At 35.7% G+C, this 21,150-nt stretch overlaps 1 protein-coding gene across 2 annotated transcripts in view; it reads left to right on the forward strand.

The window, feature by feature from the left end:
* The first annotated feature begins 137 nt into the window (after nt 1-137).
* The window catches only part of tmf1 (TATA element modulatory factor 1), a 21,764-nt gene continuing 751 nt past the window's right edge, over nt 138-21,150 (forward strand). Inside the window, exons 1-17 of one of the 2 annotated variants that reach the window (XM_056468013.1) lie at nt 138-640; nt 2,742-4,060; nt 6,505-6,608; nt 8,545-8,671; nt 8,757-8,862; nt 8,978-9,120; nt 9,314-9,480; nt 11,164-11,320; nt 11,760-11,852; nt 13,644-13,800; nt 13,926-14,118; nt 14,202-14,271; nt 17,689-17,781; nt 17,916-18,038; nt 18,118-18,273; nt 18,396-18,521; nt 20,775-21,150. The exon at nt 20,775-21,150 is cut by the window's right edge and continues 751 nt beyond it. In XM_056468013.1, coding sequence (XP_056323988.1) covers nt 508-640; nt 2,742-4,060; nt 6,505-6,608; nt 8,545-8,671; nt 8,757-8,862; nt 8,978-9,120; nt 9,314-9,480; nt 11,164-11,320; nt 11,760-11,852; nt 13,644-13,800; nt 13,926-14,118; nt 14,202-14,271; nt 17,689-17,781; nt 17,916-18,038; nt 18,118-18,273; nt 18,396-18,521; nt 20,775-20,918 — 3,411 coding nt within the window. In that variant the 5' untranslated portion in view covers nt 138-507 and the 3' untranslated portion in view covers nt 20,919-21,150. The remainder of the gene's footprint in view (nt 641-2,741; nt 4,061-6,504; nt 6,609-8,544; nt 8,672-8,756; nt 8,863-8,977; nt 9,121-9,313; nt 9,481-11,163; nt 11,321-11,759; nt 11,853-13,643; nt 13,801-13,925; nt 14,119-14,201; nt 14,272-17,688; nt 17,782-17,915; nt 18,039-18,117; nt 18,274-18,395; nt 18,522-20,774) is intronic. The other variant, XM_056468014.1, reaches the window with a different exon arrangement.

Consider the following 21,150-nt stretch of genomic DNA (forward strand, 5'->3'; position numbering starts at 1 on the left):
AATAAAATTACGAAAAGGGGATACTTTGGTCATTTACTTTTATATTTGTTTTTATCTTCGTTAAAGAATAACAAAAATACCTCTAGACGTCGATGAGGTAGCCTGACGTCACGTGCAGGATCTGATGCGCTGCTACGTGGACGGGAAGTAGTTCTCGAGCTGCCAGAGGAAAACAAAACAATGCGTACAAGTCCAACCTAGGAGTCGAGGATTGCGAAAGTGAAGGGAAAAATGTCGCCCATTCCGTCCTTTAATTATATATATTATCGACTTTTATTTTAGCGTTATATTATGTCGACTGTCAGCGAATTGTCTGTTATTTTGCGAGCAGAACTAGCCGCCAAGCTAATGTGGACAGCGGCCTAACAAGATAAACACACATTAACCTGCTCCGGCTGTTAGTGTGGAATAAAGCTGCTCTCGTTTGGGGTGCTTTTAAAAATGTCGTCTTTTATGTAGACGTTCGCTGGACTGTCACACAACCAGGTGGAAGTACGTTAGAGCAATATGAGTTGGTTCAACGCGTCACATCTGTCGAGTTTTGCCAAACAAGCTTTGACAACTGCTCAGAAATCTATCGACAGGGTCCTGGACATTAAAGAAGAGGAGTGGGGTGACACTACCGGACAGAACTTCCCTGGTATGTTTAAGTATGAATGGTGCAATTTGAGTGGGGAAAAAAGAAGACGGAGTGTGTTTAATGATTCATGCTTGATATATTTATCCAGGCTATGGGTTTATTCTAAGTCATTTAAGTCATTCCCAAATGCACACTAATACCCACAGACTTGCATCTTTTTAGTTGATTTCCTCTTTGCTGCATAATTCCTGTCGTTTAAGAGTTCACAGACAGCTCTTCTTAAGGGTGATGAAATCTTTGAAAGTGCTTGAATTATAAGCTAGTGTTTGCAACTGCCTGAAAATGTAATTGTAATTGTTGCTGTCTAAATCTGTTACTAAATAGTTAATAGTAACTAACTTTAAATAATAAAAAATCGTTATACTTTTGCATAAAATGAAAGCTCTGGAGTCTGCGCATGTGTATGTTGGTGATCTGCCTTTTTTATCTGCACCTTTTGATTAAACGGTGTGAGAAGACAAAATGCATGGAGATTATTGCTTCATGAGTAAAATTAATATCAATTTAAGATGATACATGACACATTAAAGATGTGAGCCAATGGAAATGATTTAATGTTGGGCTAGAGGTGAACATGCCATCTAAAACTTTCCTTGCATTATTCTATAGCAGCGGGGTCAAACTCAGTTCCTGGAGGACCGCAGCTTTAACCTTAATTAAACTCACTCAAACTAATTGAGTCCTTCATACTAGATTGAAACTAGCAGGTAATGTTGAAACACCCGTTTCATAGTATTGTATAGCATTGTAACAAATAGTATCTGATAAAATCTGGTGAAGTATGTAAATGTAGTTTGCCACACTTGTAATGTGCTGGAAAGTTTGAAAACGGGTTGAAGAACCCTGTACAACTGGGAAACAAAACTACAGGGTTTACAACCAAGTAATTGAGACTGAACCACAAACCATCCAATCAAAATGAAAACCCTGTTAAAAATGGGTGAAATAAAGTGCTGTCTTCATTTAAGGTAACATCTACATTTATGTTGAAATAAAACAACATACTTACTCTGACCTATACTTAATAAAACAAAACACAAGATAACAAAAGATCTTCTTTTAAACCTTGCTGACAAATGGGTAAAACCTTTTGGGTTGAAGGAAAGTGGCGCATTACAAAGATTTAAAATGCCAATGAATTAGAGTTGATCTATTATCCTTAAATAATAATTATACTTGAATGAAAGCTTTTTAAAATGTCCTGATAAAGTTATTATACTACATACGCATGAAGCAATTTTTGTTACAACTACTCGTGGTGCAGAAATTGAATTGGTGTCCCTGTACAAATATCTTGGAATTTTAATTGATGGTACACCTTCTGTTTGTTCTCATATTCAGCAGTTGGTGAAAAAATTAAAAGTGATTTTAGGCTTCTATTTTAGAATTAAGCACTGCCTTTCTTTTGATGCTTAAAAGAAGCTGGTTGATGCAACATTTGTCTATTGGACTACAGTGATGTTATCTACATGCATGCTTCGTCTCAGAGTCTGCATTCATTGGATACTGTTTACCATGGTGCTCTAAGATTTAGAACTAATTTAAAAATCCCTTACTCATCATTGTGTGTTGTATACTAGGGTAGGTTGGTCTGCTTTGTCCATTCGTTAGCTCAAGTATTGGCATATCCATGTTTACAAATCTGTAATGGGTTTACTCCCATCATATCAACAGAATTACATTTGTAAAAAGCCTGTCCTTAACTATGGCCTTCAGTCACAGGATATTTATTTACTGTCTGTTCCTAAAGTGTGGACTGAGATGGGGAAATGGGTTTTAATACGCACCACCTTTTGCATGGAATAGAGCAATTCCATTCAAATGTCAACCTTGCTCCAACTTGCCTTAACACACCTGCCTGGATGTTTCAAGTATACCTAGTAAGACCTTGATTAGCTTGTTCAGGTGTGTTTGATTAGAGTTGGAGCTAAAATCTGTAGGGCACCGGCCCTCCAGGAACAAGATTGGTGACCCCTGATTTAGAGAATTAACTCTAAATTGTCTTTTCATTTACTGTATTTAAATGTGATTTTATATTAATACTTTTAGGTGAACTATTTCTTTAAAATACTCTTAATACTCCCAATACTTCCTTTTTCAGATCCACCAGGCAAGCCAGCACCTACGGGATGGGGAATGAACCAGTGGAACTCTCCTACTGAGGAACAAACCACGAGTCCCCCTCCATCTTCTGAGGCCATCACTACGCCTGTCACACGAACAGTGGTTGATGAATCTGAGGATTTCTTCAGTGCCTTTTTGCCTCCTGGGGATGTACAAGCTGTAAGCAACACTAAAGTAGTGTCTGTGGCACCTGCCAAGTCGAACCGCAGACTACGGGAAAAAGCAGACAAGGAGAAGGAGTTGGTGGACAATGACTCACAATGTCAGGCAGAGCTCAGTAAAAGCATCAGCCAGGAAACAACTGAGATAAAGCCAGCTGGGACAGAGCTTTTAGAGCAGAATTTATCCACTGTGGAAGAGCAGATGCAACCAGAACTGGTTATTCCTGCTTCAGTTGTTGCACCAGAACAAGCTGTAGAACTGGAGGCGATCGAGGACCAAACAGAGTCAGATGGTTTGGTTATAACTTCAGACGTTCCACTCACAAATGTACCTTCATCTTCCTCAGAGGGTGAATCTGTTGATTCGTTTGATCCACCTTTGAACGTCGAGACCAAAAATCCAGACAAGACCCTGCCTGTCCCTCCTAAAGAAATCCTTTTAGAATCCAAAGATGCTAAATCAGAGGACCGACAAAGTGACACCCCGTCTCCTCCTGTTAGTGCCTTTTCTTCTGGAACTTCCACTACCAGCGACATCGAGGTTTTGGACCATGAGAGTGTGCTAAGCGAGAGCTCGGCCAGCTCCAGACAGGAAACAGCAGAAGCTAAAGCAGGTCTGCACCTGATGCAAGGCTCATTCCAGCTTCTCTCCGCTTCAACATGCAGCGACTTCCCTCGTCTGGATGAATACCCCAAACTCACTGAAAGCTGCGGCTCCTCGTCTGATGCTTTCGAGCGCATTGACTCGTTTAGCGTGCAGTCGCTGGACAGCCGCAGTGTCAGCGAAGTGAATTCTGATGATGAGATCCCAGGGAACCGTACATTGGCCTCCATCACAGCTGGACCTTTGCCCGCTCCTGCTCAGTCTGTGCCACAGACCAAACAGGAGGAACAGGAGGTTATGATTGAGTCAATGAATGACCAATCGCTGGATGATAATGAGATGGAGGAAAGTGGCCGCAGTGCAACGCCTGTGAACTGTGAGCAGGTAGATGAGTTACAGGAAGTCGACCAGGAACCTGAACCTGACCTCACAATGTCCAGTCAAAAAATCGATGAACATGAAACTGGAACACCACTGAGTACTGAAGAAAAGCCTAGAGATTCACCCTTCCAGATTTCAGAGCTCCAAAAGGTTGTATTATATTATATTACATTACATTATATCATTAACTCATTCATTCATTCATTCATTTCCTTTTCAGCTTAGTCCCTTTATTAATCACAGCGGACCAAACTGCCAACTTATCCAGCATATGTTTTACCCTTCTAGCTGCAACCTATATTATATTATATTATATTATATTATATTATATTATATTATATTATATTATATTATATTATATTATATTATATTATATTATAGGCGGTGCAGTGGGTAGCGCTGTTGCCTCACAGCAAGAAGGTCACTGGTTCGAGCCTCGGCTGGGTCAGTAGGCATTTCTGTGTGGAGTTTGCATGTTCTCCCTGTGTTGGCGTGGGTTTCCTCCGGTTGCTCCGGTTTCCCCCACAGTCCAAACATATGCGCTATAGGTGAATAGAGGAAGCTAAATTGTCCGTAGCGTATGTGTGTGAATGAAGGTAAATGGGTGTTTCCCAGTGATGGGTTGCAGCTCGAAGGGCATCTGCTGTGCAAAACATATGCTGAATAAGTTGGCAGTTCATTCTGCTGTGGTGACCCCCTGATTAATAAGCCGAAAAGAAAATAAATATTATATGATATTATATTAAAGTATAATTAAGGTATAATTGATTACGGGCAATGGCTATCATTATTAGAATGATTAGAGAATAATTTACATTATTAATGAGCATTATTTTCGTAAATTAAATAAGTAAAATTCTGCTATTAATTTTGTTATCAATAGAAAGTTCAAATAAAGAGTTTTTAAAGTAGAAATCTTTGATAATACTAAAAAAGCCTTTGCTGACTTTATTAATTTATTGCATACTTATCATGCAGAAGCTCTAGTTTAAAAAATCTTTCTGACCTCAACAATTGTGTTATATAAGGGCTTGAAATTGCGACGGTTTTGGTCGCATATGCACCCGGAATTTAATCTACTGTATGTGACCTCAAAATATATTTGGTAGCATTTGTGCGAGTACATTAAATTAATGCCGTGTGACCTGCTTTTATTGCAAAATGTTCCCAACATGTGCAGATTAGGAGCCATTCATGCAGAAGGTGTCTTTGCACCTAAAAACGTGAAACACAGCATTCTGGAATGGTTTAAAACTGTTGTCATGCCAACTTGCTACTGTGAATGAATTCTGCAACATTTGCTCTGCCTTTAAGCTCTTCTGATATGCCCACTTCTCTGGAACAGAGAGATAGTGCTGCACGTAAAAGTTGAAAATCTTTAACTTGACGCAGCATCTTAAAAATGCGAGGCACTGAAAAAGGCAGGAGTCATGCATACCCGTCAAGCACATGTTCACAAAGAAAAGGTAGGAAATGTAGCGCTTTTGGGTAGAAAAACATGAAGTGATTGGTTACTATTAGCTGTCAATCACACAGTCAATGCCCTCAGTCTTCAGATGACAGGGAGCTACATCGTGAAAATGTAAAGCGCTGAAGATGAGAGAATGAAAAGAACACTGACAGAAATTGTTTCAGAAACCACCTAAAGTTACAAATCTTAGATCTTAGGGACACACGAAATCTGTCCGTGTGCAGAAATCCGCAGATTGTTAGCCCATTATTGAGTCTTTTTATTTACTTGTGAAAACTTTATATTTGTTCTGTTTTTGAATTAATTTCTGCAATATTGCAGACTAATATAAAAATTTTTCATAAGATTTATTTACAATTTGTAAAGTTATTTACAGTTTGTTAAGTAATAATTTCTGTCTTTTAGTAGATGTAATATATAAGAGACTTTCTTTGCTTATCAAATGGCTGGATCTAATTGGATTTGCATTGTAAACAAAATACAAGTTAAAAAGGTATTACTTTTTGTTTCATAAATTAAGTTTTTAGTCATGATACTCCAAAAATCATTCCGCATAAATTCACAGATTTTTTACAAAATTTTGCACGGAAATAGCAAAAATGTCAACAGAATCTGTCGGGCCTTAGTGATCATATACCATCTGAGAGGATGTACACAATTTTTTCGAAATGAGTGGAAAAAAGACTTCCAGTGGGACGACGTTTGCAGGTAACCGTGTTTGCCACTGAATCCACACATTTTAAGTGTGGGAGGATTTATTTAAACCTTTATTTTAAACACCACTAGTAAGAACACAGCAGTGAAATTAGCATCAGCTCAGTTCATGCTATTCATGTCAAGCAGTCCTTGCAGGGCCGGTGGGCGCATGCAGATTTTTTATTTTTGATTAGTGTTGATTTCAAATGCAATAAATCTGTTACTATTAAATGTGTAGTGGTGCTCTTAATTTTTGGTGGGTGCACCTAAATTTTGGCTGGTCCTCCTAAATTTTTGAAGTTTGAAGCACCAGTGCTACCAAGCAAAAATGTTAATTTCAAGCCCTGTATATGCAAATGTATTTTATTTTAAATTAATGAAATTTATTTATTTTAATTCTGTTATTGTTCTCTTTCCTCCACTCCAGATTATCGAGGAGCTTTCTGGCAGGTTAGAGAAGAGAGAATCACAGTTGCTTGTGGTCAGTAAAGACAAGGCCAGGCTTGAGGAGGAGTGTGACAATCTCAAAGAGTGAGTTGAACCTGTGTTTCAGAAAACTGTCTGCTCTCTTATGTTTTCTAAAACGATACATGCTTTCACTAGCTAATCGGGGAAACAGTATTTACACTGCTTAATGCCGGACGCTGTGCTCACATACTGTTTACAAAGGATTAGCTAACAAAAAATGTAAAATCCTGCTCATCTTTCAGCAAGGACATAGCACAAAAAAGTCATTTATTTTTTGAAAAATGTGGAAAAAATATTAAAAAGCTTTTATTGACATGGCTTTTTAATATTTTTTCCACATATTTTGAGTGCCTTGGACTTTCCTTTGCTGTTTATTCTGATGAATATCTTGCCCAAAGAGCACCAATACATTAATTAAGCTACCCCTGAGCATTTTTTTGTTTCATTTTGAGTAATTATTTCTTAATGGGCAGATAATTCTCTTACATGATGTGTAGGGGTGTAACCGATCATGGTTGATCCGGGATTCGCATGGATCACAACCCACTGTTCGGAACACTCGTGGACCATGGATTAATTTTTTTTTTTACTGGTAGAATAATCCTAAATTTGTAACGATCACAGAGAGATCGCCTCTCACGTCAATCAAATCACATGTATGAAAGCATTTAGGCTTTCCTGTAAAATATAATGATTACGGAAGAAGTTGTGGTAGGTTATTCAGGATGTGGTTTCATTAAAGGTGTTTTCTGTCACTACTTGTTTAGCCTGCATCAATGCATTTAGTGTAAGCTGCACGGGTAATCATTAAAAGATTGGGATCTCAACAACCACGCAACCTAAATTATAAATGATGGTGATTTGCATGTATAATCCTTCAAATCGCTGAATTCAAATCTTAAAAATAACAGTTTATAGTTTAGATATAACCACTGATGTTTATAGCTAAAATCACCATTATTTGCATTTAACGACGCTCAAAAAATGAAAGTTGTTGGCAACAATTACATAAAATTTAATTATAAATGTGTTATTTAACCAATAGGTGGCGACAACCAGCCATCAAAAATATGATACGGAATAATTCTTCAAAAATGACACATCTAGCAATGAAACATGAAGTTTTATGAGTGAATAACTGAATTATTGATTATAAATAAGACAAAAAGTAAATATGGGTCATGCAAATTAGAATGTCAGATTTATACATTTACTGTAATCAGCAACAGTAGTAACAGTGAATTTTTCACAATACTGAATATTTTACAATTTATTTTTATTCAGCCGATTATTTTTTCATTTTATTTTTAATAAAGTTGCAGGTTGTAAGTTTCGAAAGTGTCTTGGAGTACAGTTTTTGTAATGAATGGAAAGCAAATTACATTTGCCTCCTCTACTTTTTGGCTGATTCGAAAAATGTTCTGATCCTTGACTAAAAAAACATTATGTGATTCGAACCGTGAGATTTGTGATCTATTGCAAAAATGCAATCTCGATAATTATTTTCTATATTGAACGATAACAATATATAAGTTAATATATATTGATATATTTAAGATGTATTGTTAATGCTTCCAGATTTAAAAGAGCACCCCAACAATGACTGAAGCCACAAAAATTAGAAGGTCCATTAAACAGCATAACATTTTCGTTCAATAAAGTTTTTGATGGTCAAAATTTTGGTACATCTCTATTATTGACCGACTTTTAGATTGCCATTGTTGCACATTTCTGCTGTGTGATTGGCTCTTATATCAATATAAAATTAAAAAATGTCCTGAATTTATCATTGTTATTGACATAAATTTTATCGGGATTCAATATAATATTGTTTATCGACCCAGCCCTAGTTACACCACAAATGATGCGTATATTAGACTGTTTTGCTATAATGATAATCTCAGTTCACTGCATTATTTATCAAAATAAATATCTTGATTCTGATATAAGCATCTTACATTTGGTTTTGAAATACAGTTAACAAGATCTGTGTTCACAGTGAGATGATCAGCTTGAAGGAAGAAAGCTCTTCTGTACAGTCTTTAAAAGATGAGTTTACCCAGCGCATTGCTGATGCAGAGAGGAAAGCTCAACTCTCTTGCAAAGAGAGAGACATCGCAAAAAAGGTATACTTTTTTTTAATTATTTGTGCAAAAGTCATTTTTTAAAATCTTATTTTGCATTGAAATGCTTCATCTGTGATAACCACAGGAAATTAAAGGCCTCAGAGAAGAACTGGCTAGCAGGTTAAACTCAAATGAAACTTTGGAACTGATTAAAGAGAAAGAAGAACAGATTCGAGAGCTTCTTGAAGAAGGCGAGTGTTTTACTTGTGACCTTTACTAGGAGGATCACTTTTATTGTACAATCCTAAAGGAATCTGGGTCTTTTTTTAATAGGGCGTGTTTGTTTACTGGTTTTCTTTTGTTTAGGTGAGAAACTGTCCAAGCAGCAGTTGCAGCACTCCAACATCATAAAGAAACTGCGTTTGAAAGAGAGGGAGAGTGATGCACAGATCACCAAACAGACCAAAAAACTGAAGGAACAGGAAGAAGAACTGAAACTCTTGCAGCAGGTTGGGGACACAACATTTAAAGTCCACATAACCACATAAGTTGATGAGACTGTTGATGTTTTTGACATGGAATATTGAGTAGGGAGCGGGACTTTTATTTTGCTCATCATATATAACGTGCAAGTTATTTAGGCATAATTTTATATCAGATATCAGTGGAATGATGAGGTTTCTTCAACGTTATTATTTGTAGGTTATGGATGGAAAGGAGGAAATAGAAAAGCAGCACAGAGAGAACATCAAGAAGCTAAATGCTGTGGTGGAGCGGCAGGAGAAGGAACTGAGTAAACTGCAGACAAGCAGCGAGGAGCTTCAGGAAAAGAGCCGCAGCCTGCAAGCAGCTCTCGACAGCTCCTACAAGTAAATAAACACTGCGTACATACTTCATGCAAACATGCACACACATTCCCTGTCCCAATGTCACTGCAGTTTGGTTGTGGTTTGTATTTTTTTTATTTTATTCTGGTGGTCTTCAAAAAGGTCTTAAATCAGATCAACAGTCTTAAATTTATATGATCATGGTGTTGATTTTTATATTTTACTTTTAAAGTATAGAACAAGCATAATTTGTGCAGTGATATATATATATATATATATATATATATATATATATATATATATATATATATATATATATATATATATATATATATATATATATATATATATATATATATATATATATATATATATATATATATATATATATATATATATATATATATATATACACACATATATATACACATATATACATACATACATACATACATACATACATACATACATACATACATACATAAACACACACACATACATATATATGTGTATATGTATGTGTATATATATATATATATATATATATATATATATATATATATATATATATATATATAATGTCATGAACATTATGGATTTAAGCAACCACAACTTTACCAACTTTTGAATGTTAATGAATTTATGTATTATTATATAATTAAGTAGCTAGATATAAAATATATAACTCTAAATGAATTAATATATTATTTACTCATTCATTTAGAAATTAAACACAACATGTTAATGTACAATATATTATTGCAGCAATGCCTTTTTCTTTCACATATTTTTACCTTTCAAAAAATTTAAATTCCAAAAATCTTTTTCCCATTCATTATTTTTTTTTATAAAACTTTCTTTATTGATTTTTGAACATATAAACACAATAACAATAAACACAATCCAACCTACAAACATTTCCACAAGTGACAATAAAAGATATCAAATACAAATAATGCATAAGAAAGTAAAATTATTATAGATAAATACAATGTCAATAATAATAAAAAAGAGAAGAAAATATAAAAAAAATTTAAATAAATGAGAAACATAATACTGACCTTCAGTTTTAATCTAAATTAGTGTGATCAGTATGACCTTTTTAGTTTAAATTTCCTGTAGAATTTATGTCTTTAAAATAATCTATGAAAGTTTTCCACTTTCCAGATTTGATAGAATTTGTCTTCTTTCTTTTTCAGAGAGAATCTGATTTTCTTCAGTTCCAAATGTTTCATTACATCTTTTATTATATGTATATACTGTATGTTGGAGCAGCTTTCTGTTTCCAGTTTAATAATGTTAATATCTGTGCTAGTAGACTGACAAATGGAACTATATTTTGTTCTGTACTGTTTTTAGCTATCTCAAAATCAGTAATGCCTAGAAATACAATAAGAGAATCTGAATCTATCAGCTTATGAAATATTGTTGAGAATTTTAGAGAAATCTATTCCCAGTAACATAATAAATTTGGGCAGCTACAGAACATATGAACCAGTGATGCTGGCTTTAGTTCACGTATTTCTACTTTGAAATCTATAAATGCATAAATACAACTATATAGCTATAAAAACAACTCCTCATGTGCTCAGAAGACATTATATGTAATTTTTCGTAGACTTTTTTTGGGGTTGAAAGTTTTAATAGCCTTTAAAAAATCTTTTTTTTAATTATTAAACCGGTTGTCATGAAACCTGCAGAAATACTAATTCTTCTATTTTCTAGGGAGTTGGCTGAGCTCCACAAGGCCAACGCCTCTAAAGACAGTGAAGCGCAGGAGCTTGCACTGAGCAGAGAGGTGCAGGCTAAAGAAGAGCTGAGTTTGGCTTTGGAGAAAGTCCAAGAAGATTCCCGCCTGCAACAAGAGGCACTGGCTAATCAGGTAAGCCCATTTAGTTTTCTTTTGTAAAAATGTTTGACCATATTGTATTACCTTAAAAGCATCATTCACCCAATAATGAAAATGTCCTCAGCATTTACTGATACTGAAGTGATTCTAAAATTCTTAATTATTGAACACAAAACAAGATATCCTAAAGAATGTTGAAAAAACAGCCATTGCCATTCATAGAAGGAATAAAAATATAATGGAAGTCAATTCCTATTTTTTTTCCCAACATTTTTCAATACATCTTCTTTTTGTGGAGGTGAGTAAAGAAATTTTTTTTTATTTTTTTTTTTTTTATTTAATTTTTTTTAATAATGTCAGGATCTGGGGTTACTTATCTAGGTGTATTTGTCCAATTTTAATGTGTGATTTATTTTCAAGTGCTAGCTTTCATGTTTATGTGTGACATTGTTTTTTTTGTTGTTATGTTGAGGTGGCTGATCTGAGGGTGGCTCTACAGAGGGCTGAACAGCAGCAGGCTAAGAAGGAAGATTACTTGAGGGAGGAGATCAGTGAGTTACAGCAGGTAACCAGAATACACTTCCTGCTTACTGGAATTATTGCACTATTTATTTCTTGTCAGCAGTTGTGGAGAAACCTGTTCTTTTGAAGCCAGCCTATATAAGTCAAGTCACTTCCATTACAATACTCAAAGGAACTTTACAAAGAAAACAGACAATAATCAGAAATCAGAGTTCCATCTGTGTGAAACTAGCTCAATACATTAGGGCCAATCACTGTGTTACGGTCATTAGCCGGAGTACCTACCAGATTCACTACAGGGCGCTCCAGAATGCTTCACTAGCCATTTACCTGGATTACATCTCCCATTATGCTTTGCATCTCACTGCTGAAACCGTTTACTAATTTGGACACTGACACACACACACAGCAAGTCGGCGAAAGTACAAATTAAGTGTTTATTCGGGTATTGAATTCTTTCTCCCATTCTAACTTATCATAAACTGCTGATATCAGTGGGTGTCAGGTCGCTCTTCAGCCCACAACCTGCAAAAGGTCAAGTACAGTTATTATTTCCAAGAAACAGAAATTTGCGCACATCTAGGAATTTCAAAGGCAGGTGCTTGATCAAAAACAAACACAGTAGCAAAAGATCAAAAGAAAGTCGGCACACTGCCACTTTAGCTCTCAAAAAATTTTAATGTCACAACGTTTCGACCTACATGGTCTTCATCAGGTTGGTGATGCTTTCCCTCATGAAAAAACTGTTCTTAAGATTACATTTTGTGGTATAACTTTTTTTGGCAATCCTCTATTGTGCATTTAAACATGCTCCACTCCCCAGAATTAACAAACTGTTTCAGCTGTGAGATGCAAAGCATGATGGACGTTGTAGTCTGGGTTAATAGCTGGTGGAGTGCCCTCTGGTGAGTTTGGTGGGTAATGACCGTAACACTTGTTTTGTTCTAGTTCATGGTTCATTATAGTTTAATACAAATGTCATTGTTAAAGGATCTCAACTAAACAATCGAACAGCGCATGACTGTTTAATTTTTTGAACATCTCTTTGCGAGAATTTAACGAAAAAAGACTATCTGTATAATGTAATAAAGTCCCAGATTGACTTTTTTTTTCATATACCCACTGTTGTGTATATTGTTTTAAGTTAGGGTAATTAGGCAAGTCATTGTATAACAGTAGTTTCTTCTGCAGACAATCAAAAAAATATATAGCTTAAGGGGGCTAATATTTTGACCTTAAAATAGTTTTAAAAAATATTTAAACTTGCTTTTATTCAAGCCGAAATAAAACAATCAAGACTTTCTCCAGAATAAAAAACATTATAGGAAATACTGTGAAAAATTCCTGAATATGTTAAACATAATTTAGGATATATTTATTTTTAAATAATTCACAGGAGGGTGAATAATTTTGACTTCAACTTTATATCGTTTTTAATAATCGTAATTACAATTATGACCAAATTAATCGTGATTATGATTTTTCCCATAATCGAGCAGCCCTAATTTGTTTTTACTAGCAAGATGAGGCAACATTAATGAACCATTCCAGTGTATCTTGCCCCCTATAAAATAATAAATAATGAAACATGTTTGTGATAAGAAACTACTTTTTTTTTACAGGTTCCTTACACACTGTGTTGAATTTTAATTAGAATGGAGAATATCAAACAGATTTTTTTTCTCTGTGGTTAATTTGGTTTTTAAATTTGGTTGTCACTCTTTTTGCTGAAATGTTTGTGTACTGAACAGAATTGATTAGCAAATTGAACTGCATCTATATTTGGCTAATTTATACATGTGAATGATGGCTATGCTGTATTTTACTCAAACAGAGGATACAAGAAGCTGAGACCAGAAACCAGGAGTTGAGTCAAAGTGTAACATCAGCAACACGGCCGCTCCTTCGACAGATAGAGAACCTTCAGGCCACCCTTGGGGCTCAGACAGCATCATGGGAAAAACTAGAGAAGAACCTTTCTGACCGTTTAGGTGAAACTTGCTTGTTTTGACTAAGTGTTGGTGGCTTGTGATATGTTTAAACTTAATGTTTTTTTTTTTAAGAATAAGCTGCATATGTCATTCATGAAGTTGAATTGTTATTTCTCTGTTTACAGCTGATGCGCAGGCTCAGCTTGCTGTTTCAGTAGAGAAAGAGCGTTCAGCTACAGAAGAATTGCTAGCCATGCGAGCACAGATAACATCTTTTGAGTCCCAGGCCTCTTTGTTGAGGCAGGAGAAGGGGCGTCTGCAGGGACAGCTGGATGCAGAGAGGATGAGGAGGGAAAAACTGGAGGATGACTTAAGCAGGTATGAGACACGATATATGTTTTGTGTTGTAAAAAGTAAATGCAGGCAATGTAGTGCTCTTACAATGATTTCTGTGTGTGCAGGGAACGTGTAGAGCTGGAGAATCTTAAAGGGGAATATGCTCGAGTATCAGAAGACTCCAAGAAGGAGAAGGTACTATTTGTTACTGTCAGTCAGCACAAAACATAAATTGCAGCCATCTTTGCTTCCCTATTAACCCTATTTACACTTTATATTAAAGTGTCTTTGAAATGCAGAGCTAAGAAGTATGAAGAAATGAATCCCACACTTGTTTTTTTGCCTGTTACATGGTAACAGTAACAGTAAAGGGTCTCAAGTCACCACTTGAGATCAGAACACTTGAAATACTTTTTAAGAACCGGTAAAAACTGGGCCTGAATGAGGTTTATCTGAGAGAAATGGTTTGTGCAACACGAAAAGGGGCTTGATGTTGTCTATTGGATTTCAATATTGAACCAGTAAAGGTATTACAGAGAAGAGGTTTTGCTTAAAGGTTATGAGCGCACAGAGATTTTTAAAGATGACATATACAGATAAATTATTTGCAATAACAGAATTTCATAAAAACTATAGGTGGGCATAGATTAATCATTTATATATAGATTAATATCACTGTAATCATGAAATTAATCTAGATTAAAATGACTCATTTAAATTCTGCCGAAGTAAGTCTTAATTCTGTAAAAGTAAGTCTTTGAGAATGAGTTTATCAAGACAGGTGGTGCATTAGACCAGGGGCTCATCTCCTGTTTCCAAAACGTATCACAAACTACTTGAGAAACTGTTCTACTATAATAATTGGTGATGAAAATAAATAATTCAATAAGATAATATGTTCAATAAGATGTTCTTGTGTTTATTGTTTATTCAGTTAAACATGAATTTTGAATTGTAGGCCTACATAAGCTGCAAACAGTAATGTTTGATTACCTTTATTCGACTAAAGTCATAACTGAACTAAACAGAAATGGAATTAAGACATGTGGAGTATGCATATATTAGTGGCATTATTGAAGTAAACATCGCAATCAAACTATTACCATCATGTAGGACTTTTCACCATATTTTCTAAAAAGATCCACACACGCAGCTGTCAGTAAAGGACCGCACACACACACACCTTATGAAATCCGGAAGTTTTTTTCTTTCCATTCGGAGTGTGTTATTAAATTCCATAATACTCTCAGCAGTCCTTACTCCTTATTTGTGTGTAATACCCCAGTTTGTCACGGGGGCATGAATGAAATGTTCATGAGATAAAGTGAAACTGCCGAACTGCAGTTAAAGTCACCCAAACAGGAAACTTTTACATGAAATGACAGGATGACAGGAAACTTTTACATGAAAGCACTTCACGTAAACACCTTAATTGTATTAATGTCTATTAAAGGGCACCTATGGTGAAAACTTTTCAAGCTGTTTGGACAGACATGTGTGTAGGTATGGTGTAAAGACTGTCATATTGGGGTGATATAAGCACACCCAGTGCTTTTTTTTTTCAATTTAACAACATAAAAACGGACTAAGTGGAGCGGTTTTCAAACCGACCGCAACTTGACGTAGGAGTGCGGCCCTCCTGCCCTCCAATATTGATTGACAGGCGCGTCATCATATCCTCAGTTTGTTGATACACGTCCGCCATTTTCATCGTGAGTCGAAGCTATATCACTAAAGGAACACCCTCACTCTATTTTTAGATGCAAGGCTCATTGGGCTCAACACAAGATCAATATTTTCCACATTATCGATCTAATCGGAATTATTGGTTGTATATTTAGATAGGTTTGCAAACATGTGTACTTCTCATTGAGTCTACCTTATACTTCAGATCAATATTGTTTATGTGTTTTACCTTGTATATTATTTATTGGTGTTGATTACTTTTAATTGTTAGAATATTTTTATAATTATAGAAAATTGGTATTTATAAAACGTGGTAAAATTTATCTATTTTTATTTTTTGCCATGACATAGCCATAGAAGCTGAAATGGCAATAAAATTAAAACTCTCTCTCTCTCTAAACCTTATACTTCAGCCGTTTGCATTTCTTAACTAGGTGCTGCTGTACCTGATGCTGCGCCATGCATTTTAGAATTCTAAACATAGGTTTCTATCAGGGTACACACAACGGCACTTCAAGTCGGCGGCTGGGCGCCGCGGACAGCCGCCGACTTGAAGCGCCGTTCTGTGTACCCTGATAGAAACCTATGTTTAGAGTTCTAAAATGCGTGGCACGTTGATTCGGGACACTTCATGTTTCTGCCGTGCCACAAAGAGTGTCTGGTGTGCCGTGTTGCGGCTTCGAGCGACGCATTCCATGCCTCAGTCAAAGTTAATTCAGTGTGCATGGTTATTAGTCTTATGGACTTATGGTTATTAGTCATGGTTATTTGGCTGTAAAACTATACAAAGACACAAATGATTTTGTACTCTCTGCCTGGTCTGTGTCTGAGTCATATATGTACGACTGAATGCGGATACTCTCACTCCTGCTCCTTCTCTCAGTCTGCCTGTCTGACTCTGTTGCAAACACAGAGCGGGTGAGCTCATGGATCCTGCCCATCGTAACAAGGGGGCGGAAGCCGAAACTAATTTACATGTGAAGCAACACACCCCTAAATCAGCGAGCTGTGGACACGCCCCCAACATGACACTTTTTAACACATTATAATAAAAAAATCTGAATTGTGTTTTAAACTGAACCTAAACTGGCACACTCAGAAGAACCATAATATTAATTATAAATCATAAAAAAGAGGTAAACTATGTGCCCTTTAAGGCAAATAACTAGATTACATATGTCCTTGTAAATGTAGTCAGTAGTGACTTCAAAGTAAGTGAAAGATCTAGATCCATCCTGCTGATTTGATTCAGAAGGGCATTCAGGGATTCAGGTATACATCCACGCTAAAATATCAAGGTGAAAGTCATCATAGCTTGCATAGAATAGACCCAGCTTCCAACCCAGCTATGAGAATATATTAACGGCAATATTTTTTTAATATTCTTGCGTTAATATTAACGCAGCACGTTAACGCCAATAATGGCCCACCACTAATAAAAACACATAAAAACAATCTTGCGCATTAATCTTGCGCACTTGCTGCAGACTTTTCTTTCAGTGTGTTGACATACTTCCAACTTAAGAGGAATATTGAGTAAGGGGTGAGGCTTTGTTTTTGTGCCCCCTTTCACTTGCAGCAAACTAACAGTTGAAGGGGTGTGGATAAGCATATTTTCACATCATCAGAGTAGTTCCAGAGCGAAAACTGTGGACTTACACAGTTTCAGTTTACTAGAACTTTTATGTTAAGCTGCTTTGACACATTCTACATTGTAAAAGTTCTATAGAAATAAGCATGAGTTTAATTAAATTGAAAACATAGATTTTGTTTTAAAGATCACCAAAACACATTTCTCAGTATATTAACATGCACAGCTTACTTCTTGACCTTAAGACTTACAACGTGTACTAGCAAAATAAACATTGTACATTTTATTTTATGTGGATTTTAATCTCAGTATCTGTATTGTTTGCTCCTATTCAGTTGCTTCTCACCAACCAACTCGAAATGGAGAAAATGAAGGTGGAACAGGAGAAGAAGAAATGCTACCTTGCACAAGAGGCCCTCAAAGAGAAGGTTTTGCATGAAAATTACTGATGAAAATTATTTTGCTATTTTTTTTAATCAGTAATTTATAAAAACAAACAAAAAAACATAATGACAATAACTGTTGTTGTAAAGTCTGACATGAAGGTTCTTTGTTTTACCAGGAGAGGAAGTCTCTCAGTCTGTCTGTGACTGATGCTCCAGCATCCTCCACTCCTTCACTGTCCCGCTCCAGTTCTGTTAGTGGAGCTGATCATGCTGGATTACCTTCCTCCTTTTTCTCACAGGTACTTGTTGAGCTGCTTGAATTTTTTTCTTCTTCTCAAAGTCTGGTCCTACTTCAGCTGGAATGTGTGGTTTTTGCAGCAGGAGGACTCGCTGGACCATTCTTTCAGCACTATGACCATGTCCATCAGCGGGACTAACCTGTATGAAGCGGCTCGTCTGGGTGGTGGATCCAGTGTCCTTGAGAGCCTACAGTCTCAGCTCAAGCTTAGAGAGGGCGAAATCGCACAGCTGCAGGTATGACCAGCAATTCAACTGGTCCTTTATCAGATTACAAGTACATGAGTAATTACTTTTGTATTCAAAAATAGAGTATTTTATGTACTAATTTGTGTTTAACTCATTTGGTCTTCCACAAGATGGAGATTGCTAGTCTAGAGAGAAGTCGCACTGTGATATCAGAGGAGCTGGTCCGATTGACCAATGAGAACGACGAGATGGAGAGTAAAGTGAAGGAAATCCCTAAACTGAAAGTGCAACTGAAGGTAAACACCTGCAAATCTACTAACAGATTATTACAACTTGATATCTTTGTGTATTAGATGCATATACTGTATTTGATCCTAAAGCTGCTTACTTAAAATTGAAATTATTTAAATATGATTAAGACTTCTGGAAGTTACACAAATGGTAACTGCCATTAAACCATAAAAAAAATAAACATTGTTATCATGAGCTATTCATGCGAAAAGATCACGGTGAATCATGCATCTCATTCATAACTATATGCATTCATATAGTTATTTCTATACTTACAGCTTTGTAATATGATGCAATTATTTTGTTCTCACGCAGGTTATATAAGTAATAAAAAATACTGGTCAACTGTATGGCTGCTTCATAGTACTTGGCAGGAAATTTTACTTGCATTATGTGTTTAGCAATTTACTTGCATTATGTGTTCATTTTAGATTCTATATGTGTGTGGACAGTAACAGTAAAAGGAGCATTGACATATTTGCATTTTGCCATTATTTCATATTTAAAAGGGTTGATTTAAAATAGCAATAGATGAATACTACAATTTTTGTGGTATTATTTATTGTATCTAAATGTGCATCTCACTCTCACCACGGCTGCATTCATTTGAACAGAAATAGCGTACAAACAGCAATATTGTGCAATGTTATTACTATACAAAAACACATTTATTTTTTTATATTTCAAGATGTTTTTTCTGTTTTTTTGCCAAAGCTGAATTATCAGTATAATTATTCCAGTCATCAGTGTCACATGATCCTTCAGAAATCATTTTAATATACTGATTTAGTGTTGAAGAATTCTACTCATATGCTGCCCTTTTTTAGCTTTTAAGTTTTCAGGGTTCTTTTAGACTAGACTAGAAAGTGAGAAAATTCATTAGAAATAGAAATTGCATTTAATCAATTCAAGCTTTTCATAATAATTATTGTTCCAAAGCAGCTTTACAAATGTTATGACATTAGAGTCAAAATCAAAAAGTTAAGGTGTTGTGTATTGGGTGGACAGTATATATAGTGTCATTTTACAAAAGGGGATGTTTATGTGTATAATATATTTTTAATCTTTAGTCTTTACTGTTACTTTTAATCAGTTTAATGCATCCTTGCAAAATTAAAATATGAATATTAAAAAAAAAAAGAATATATATGAACTGCAGAATACTGAAATACAAAATGATTGTGTTAATACTTTTTTGTCATCCAGAGAGTGTGCCATAAAAAGTAGTAGTTAATACATTTTAATAACTAACCCTCAATCTGTTTATAAAACCATTTCGTTTTTACAGCTGATATCATGATGTATTCTCATCGTTCTACCCACAAGTTAAGGATGCTAAATACAGGTTTGACCCGGGTATAAAATGGTTTGAGCTTTGTCCACTTTTAAATGTTTTTACAAGACACATTTAAATGTGTGTTAATACCTGGGGGAAACGGCATATTAAGGATTCTAAAAGATGATCTGTTTGCATTACAATCTTAGTCATAGGAGTTTTAAAAAATCTGTTACTCAAAGGGCACCTATGATGAAAAGCATCTTTTGTATGCTGTTTGGCCAGAACTGTGTGTAGGTATAGTATGTCCACAGTCATATTGGGGTGATATAAAGACTATAAGCCTCTTGTTTAAAATTTCCTGATGTTAAAATAGGATCTAAATCCCTTCCATTTTGAGGTCCACTGCAATGTGAGGTAGGAGTGTGGTTTCCCCACCCACCAAATTGATTAACAGCCGCATATTAACACGTCTCTGTAGTAACACGTATAATCATATCCACAAGACAGGACGTGCATAAACCAACTGGGATTAAAAGATTTGTTCAGCTCGCTGTGATCATCAATTGTGATCAAGAATGACTTTTACAAGTTTAAAATTTTCTTAAAACAGTGCATGTTTGTAATGAATTACAGCGATTTTAGAAAGGCTTGAATTAACTCCACAACAAATACATCAAATAATCGTTGAGAAAGTTCTTACTGTAGTATTTCTCACTAGCGTTACATGAGATCTGCTTCCTTCATGTCTGTCACTGTGCTGTTTATCTGACGCAATCGAGGTGGAGATTGAGGCACACTCTGACAGTCACGTGGGAATAGTGGGTGGGTAGAACTAGCATTAAAGGCACAGGCAACATCTGATGGGTGTTTTGAGCTGAAACTTTACAGACACATTGTAGAGACACTAAAGACTTGTATATTGAAAAACAGGTAAAATAGGTGCCCTTTAAAAATTGACCAAATGTTTTTTGCTCCTCAGGATCTTGAACAAAGGCACAACACAATCCTGCAGATGTATGGCGAGAAGGCAGAGGAGGCCGAAGAGCTGCGTCTGGACCTTGAGGATGTGAAGAACATGTACAAATTACAAATAGATGAACTGCTGAAAAACCAGAAACAATGAACTCTGCACATGGACTTGCACACTGACTGTAAACAGAGCTTTGCAGTGGAAGGCGTAACTGTGCTTCTCATCTCCGAGCGTTGGTAATAAAAGACCAAGTAATTTAAATGCATTTCTTTTTTCTGAGAAAAGAGTTTGTTCAGCATATTTCAAGGGTCGTCGATAGTTATTTAAGATGTGATTCCTCTCACGGTTGTGGGATTTTACTTTTAAAAGATTTCGCTCTCAGTTA

This window comes from Danio aesculapii, chromosome 11 (genome assembly GCF_903798145.1).
Source record: "Danio aesculapii chromosome 11, fDanAes4.1, whole genome shotgun sequence".
NCBI classification, from domain to species: domain Eukaryota; kingdom Metazoa; phylum Chordata; class Actinopteri; order Cypriniformes; family Danionidae; genus Danio; species Danio aesculapii.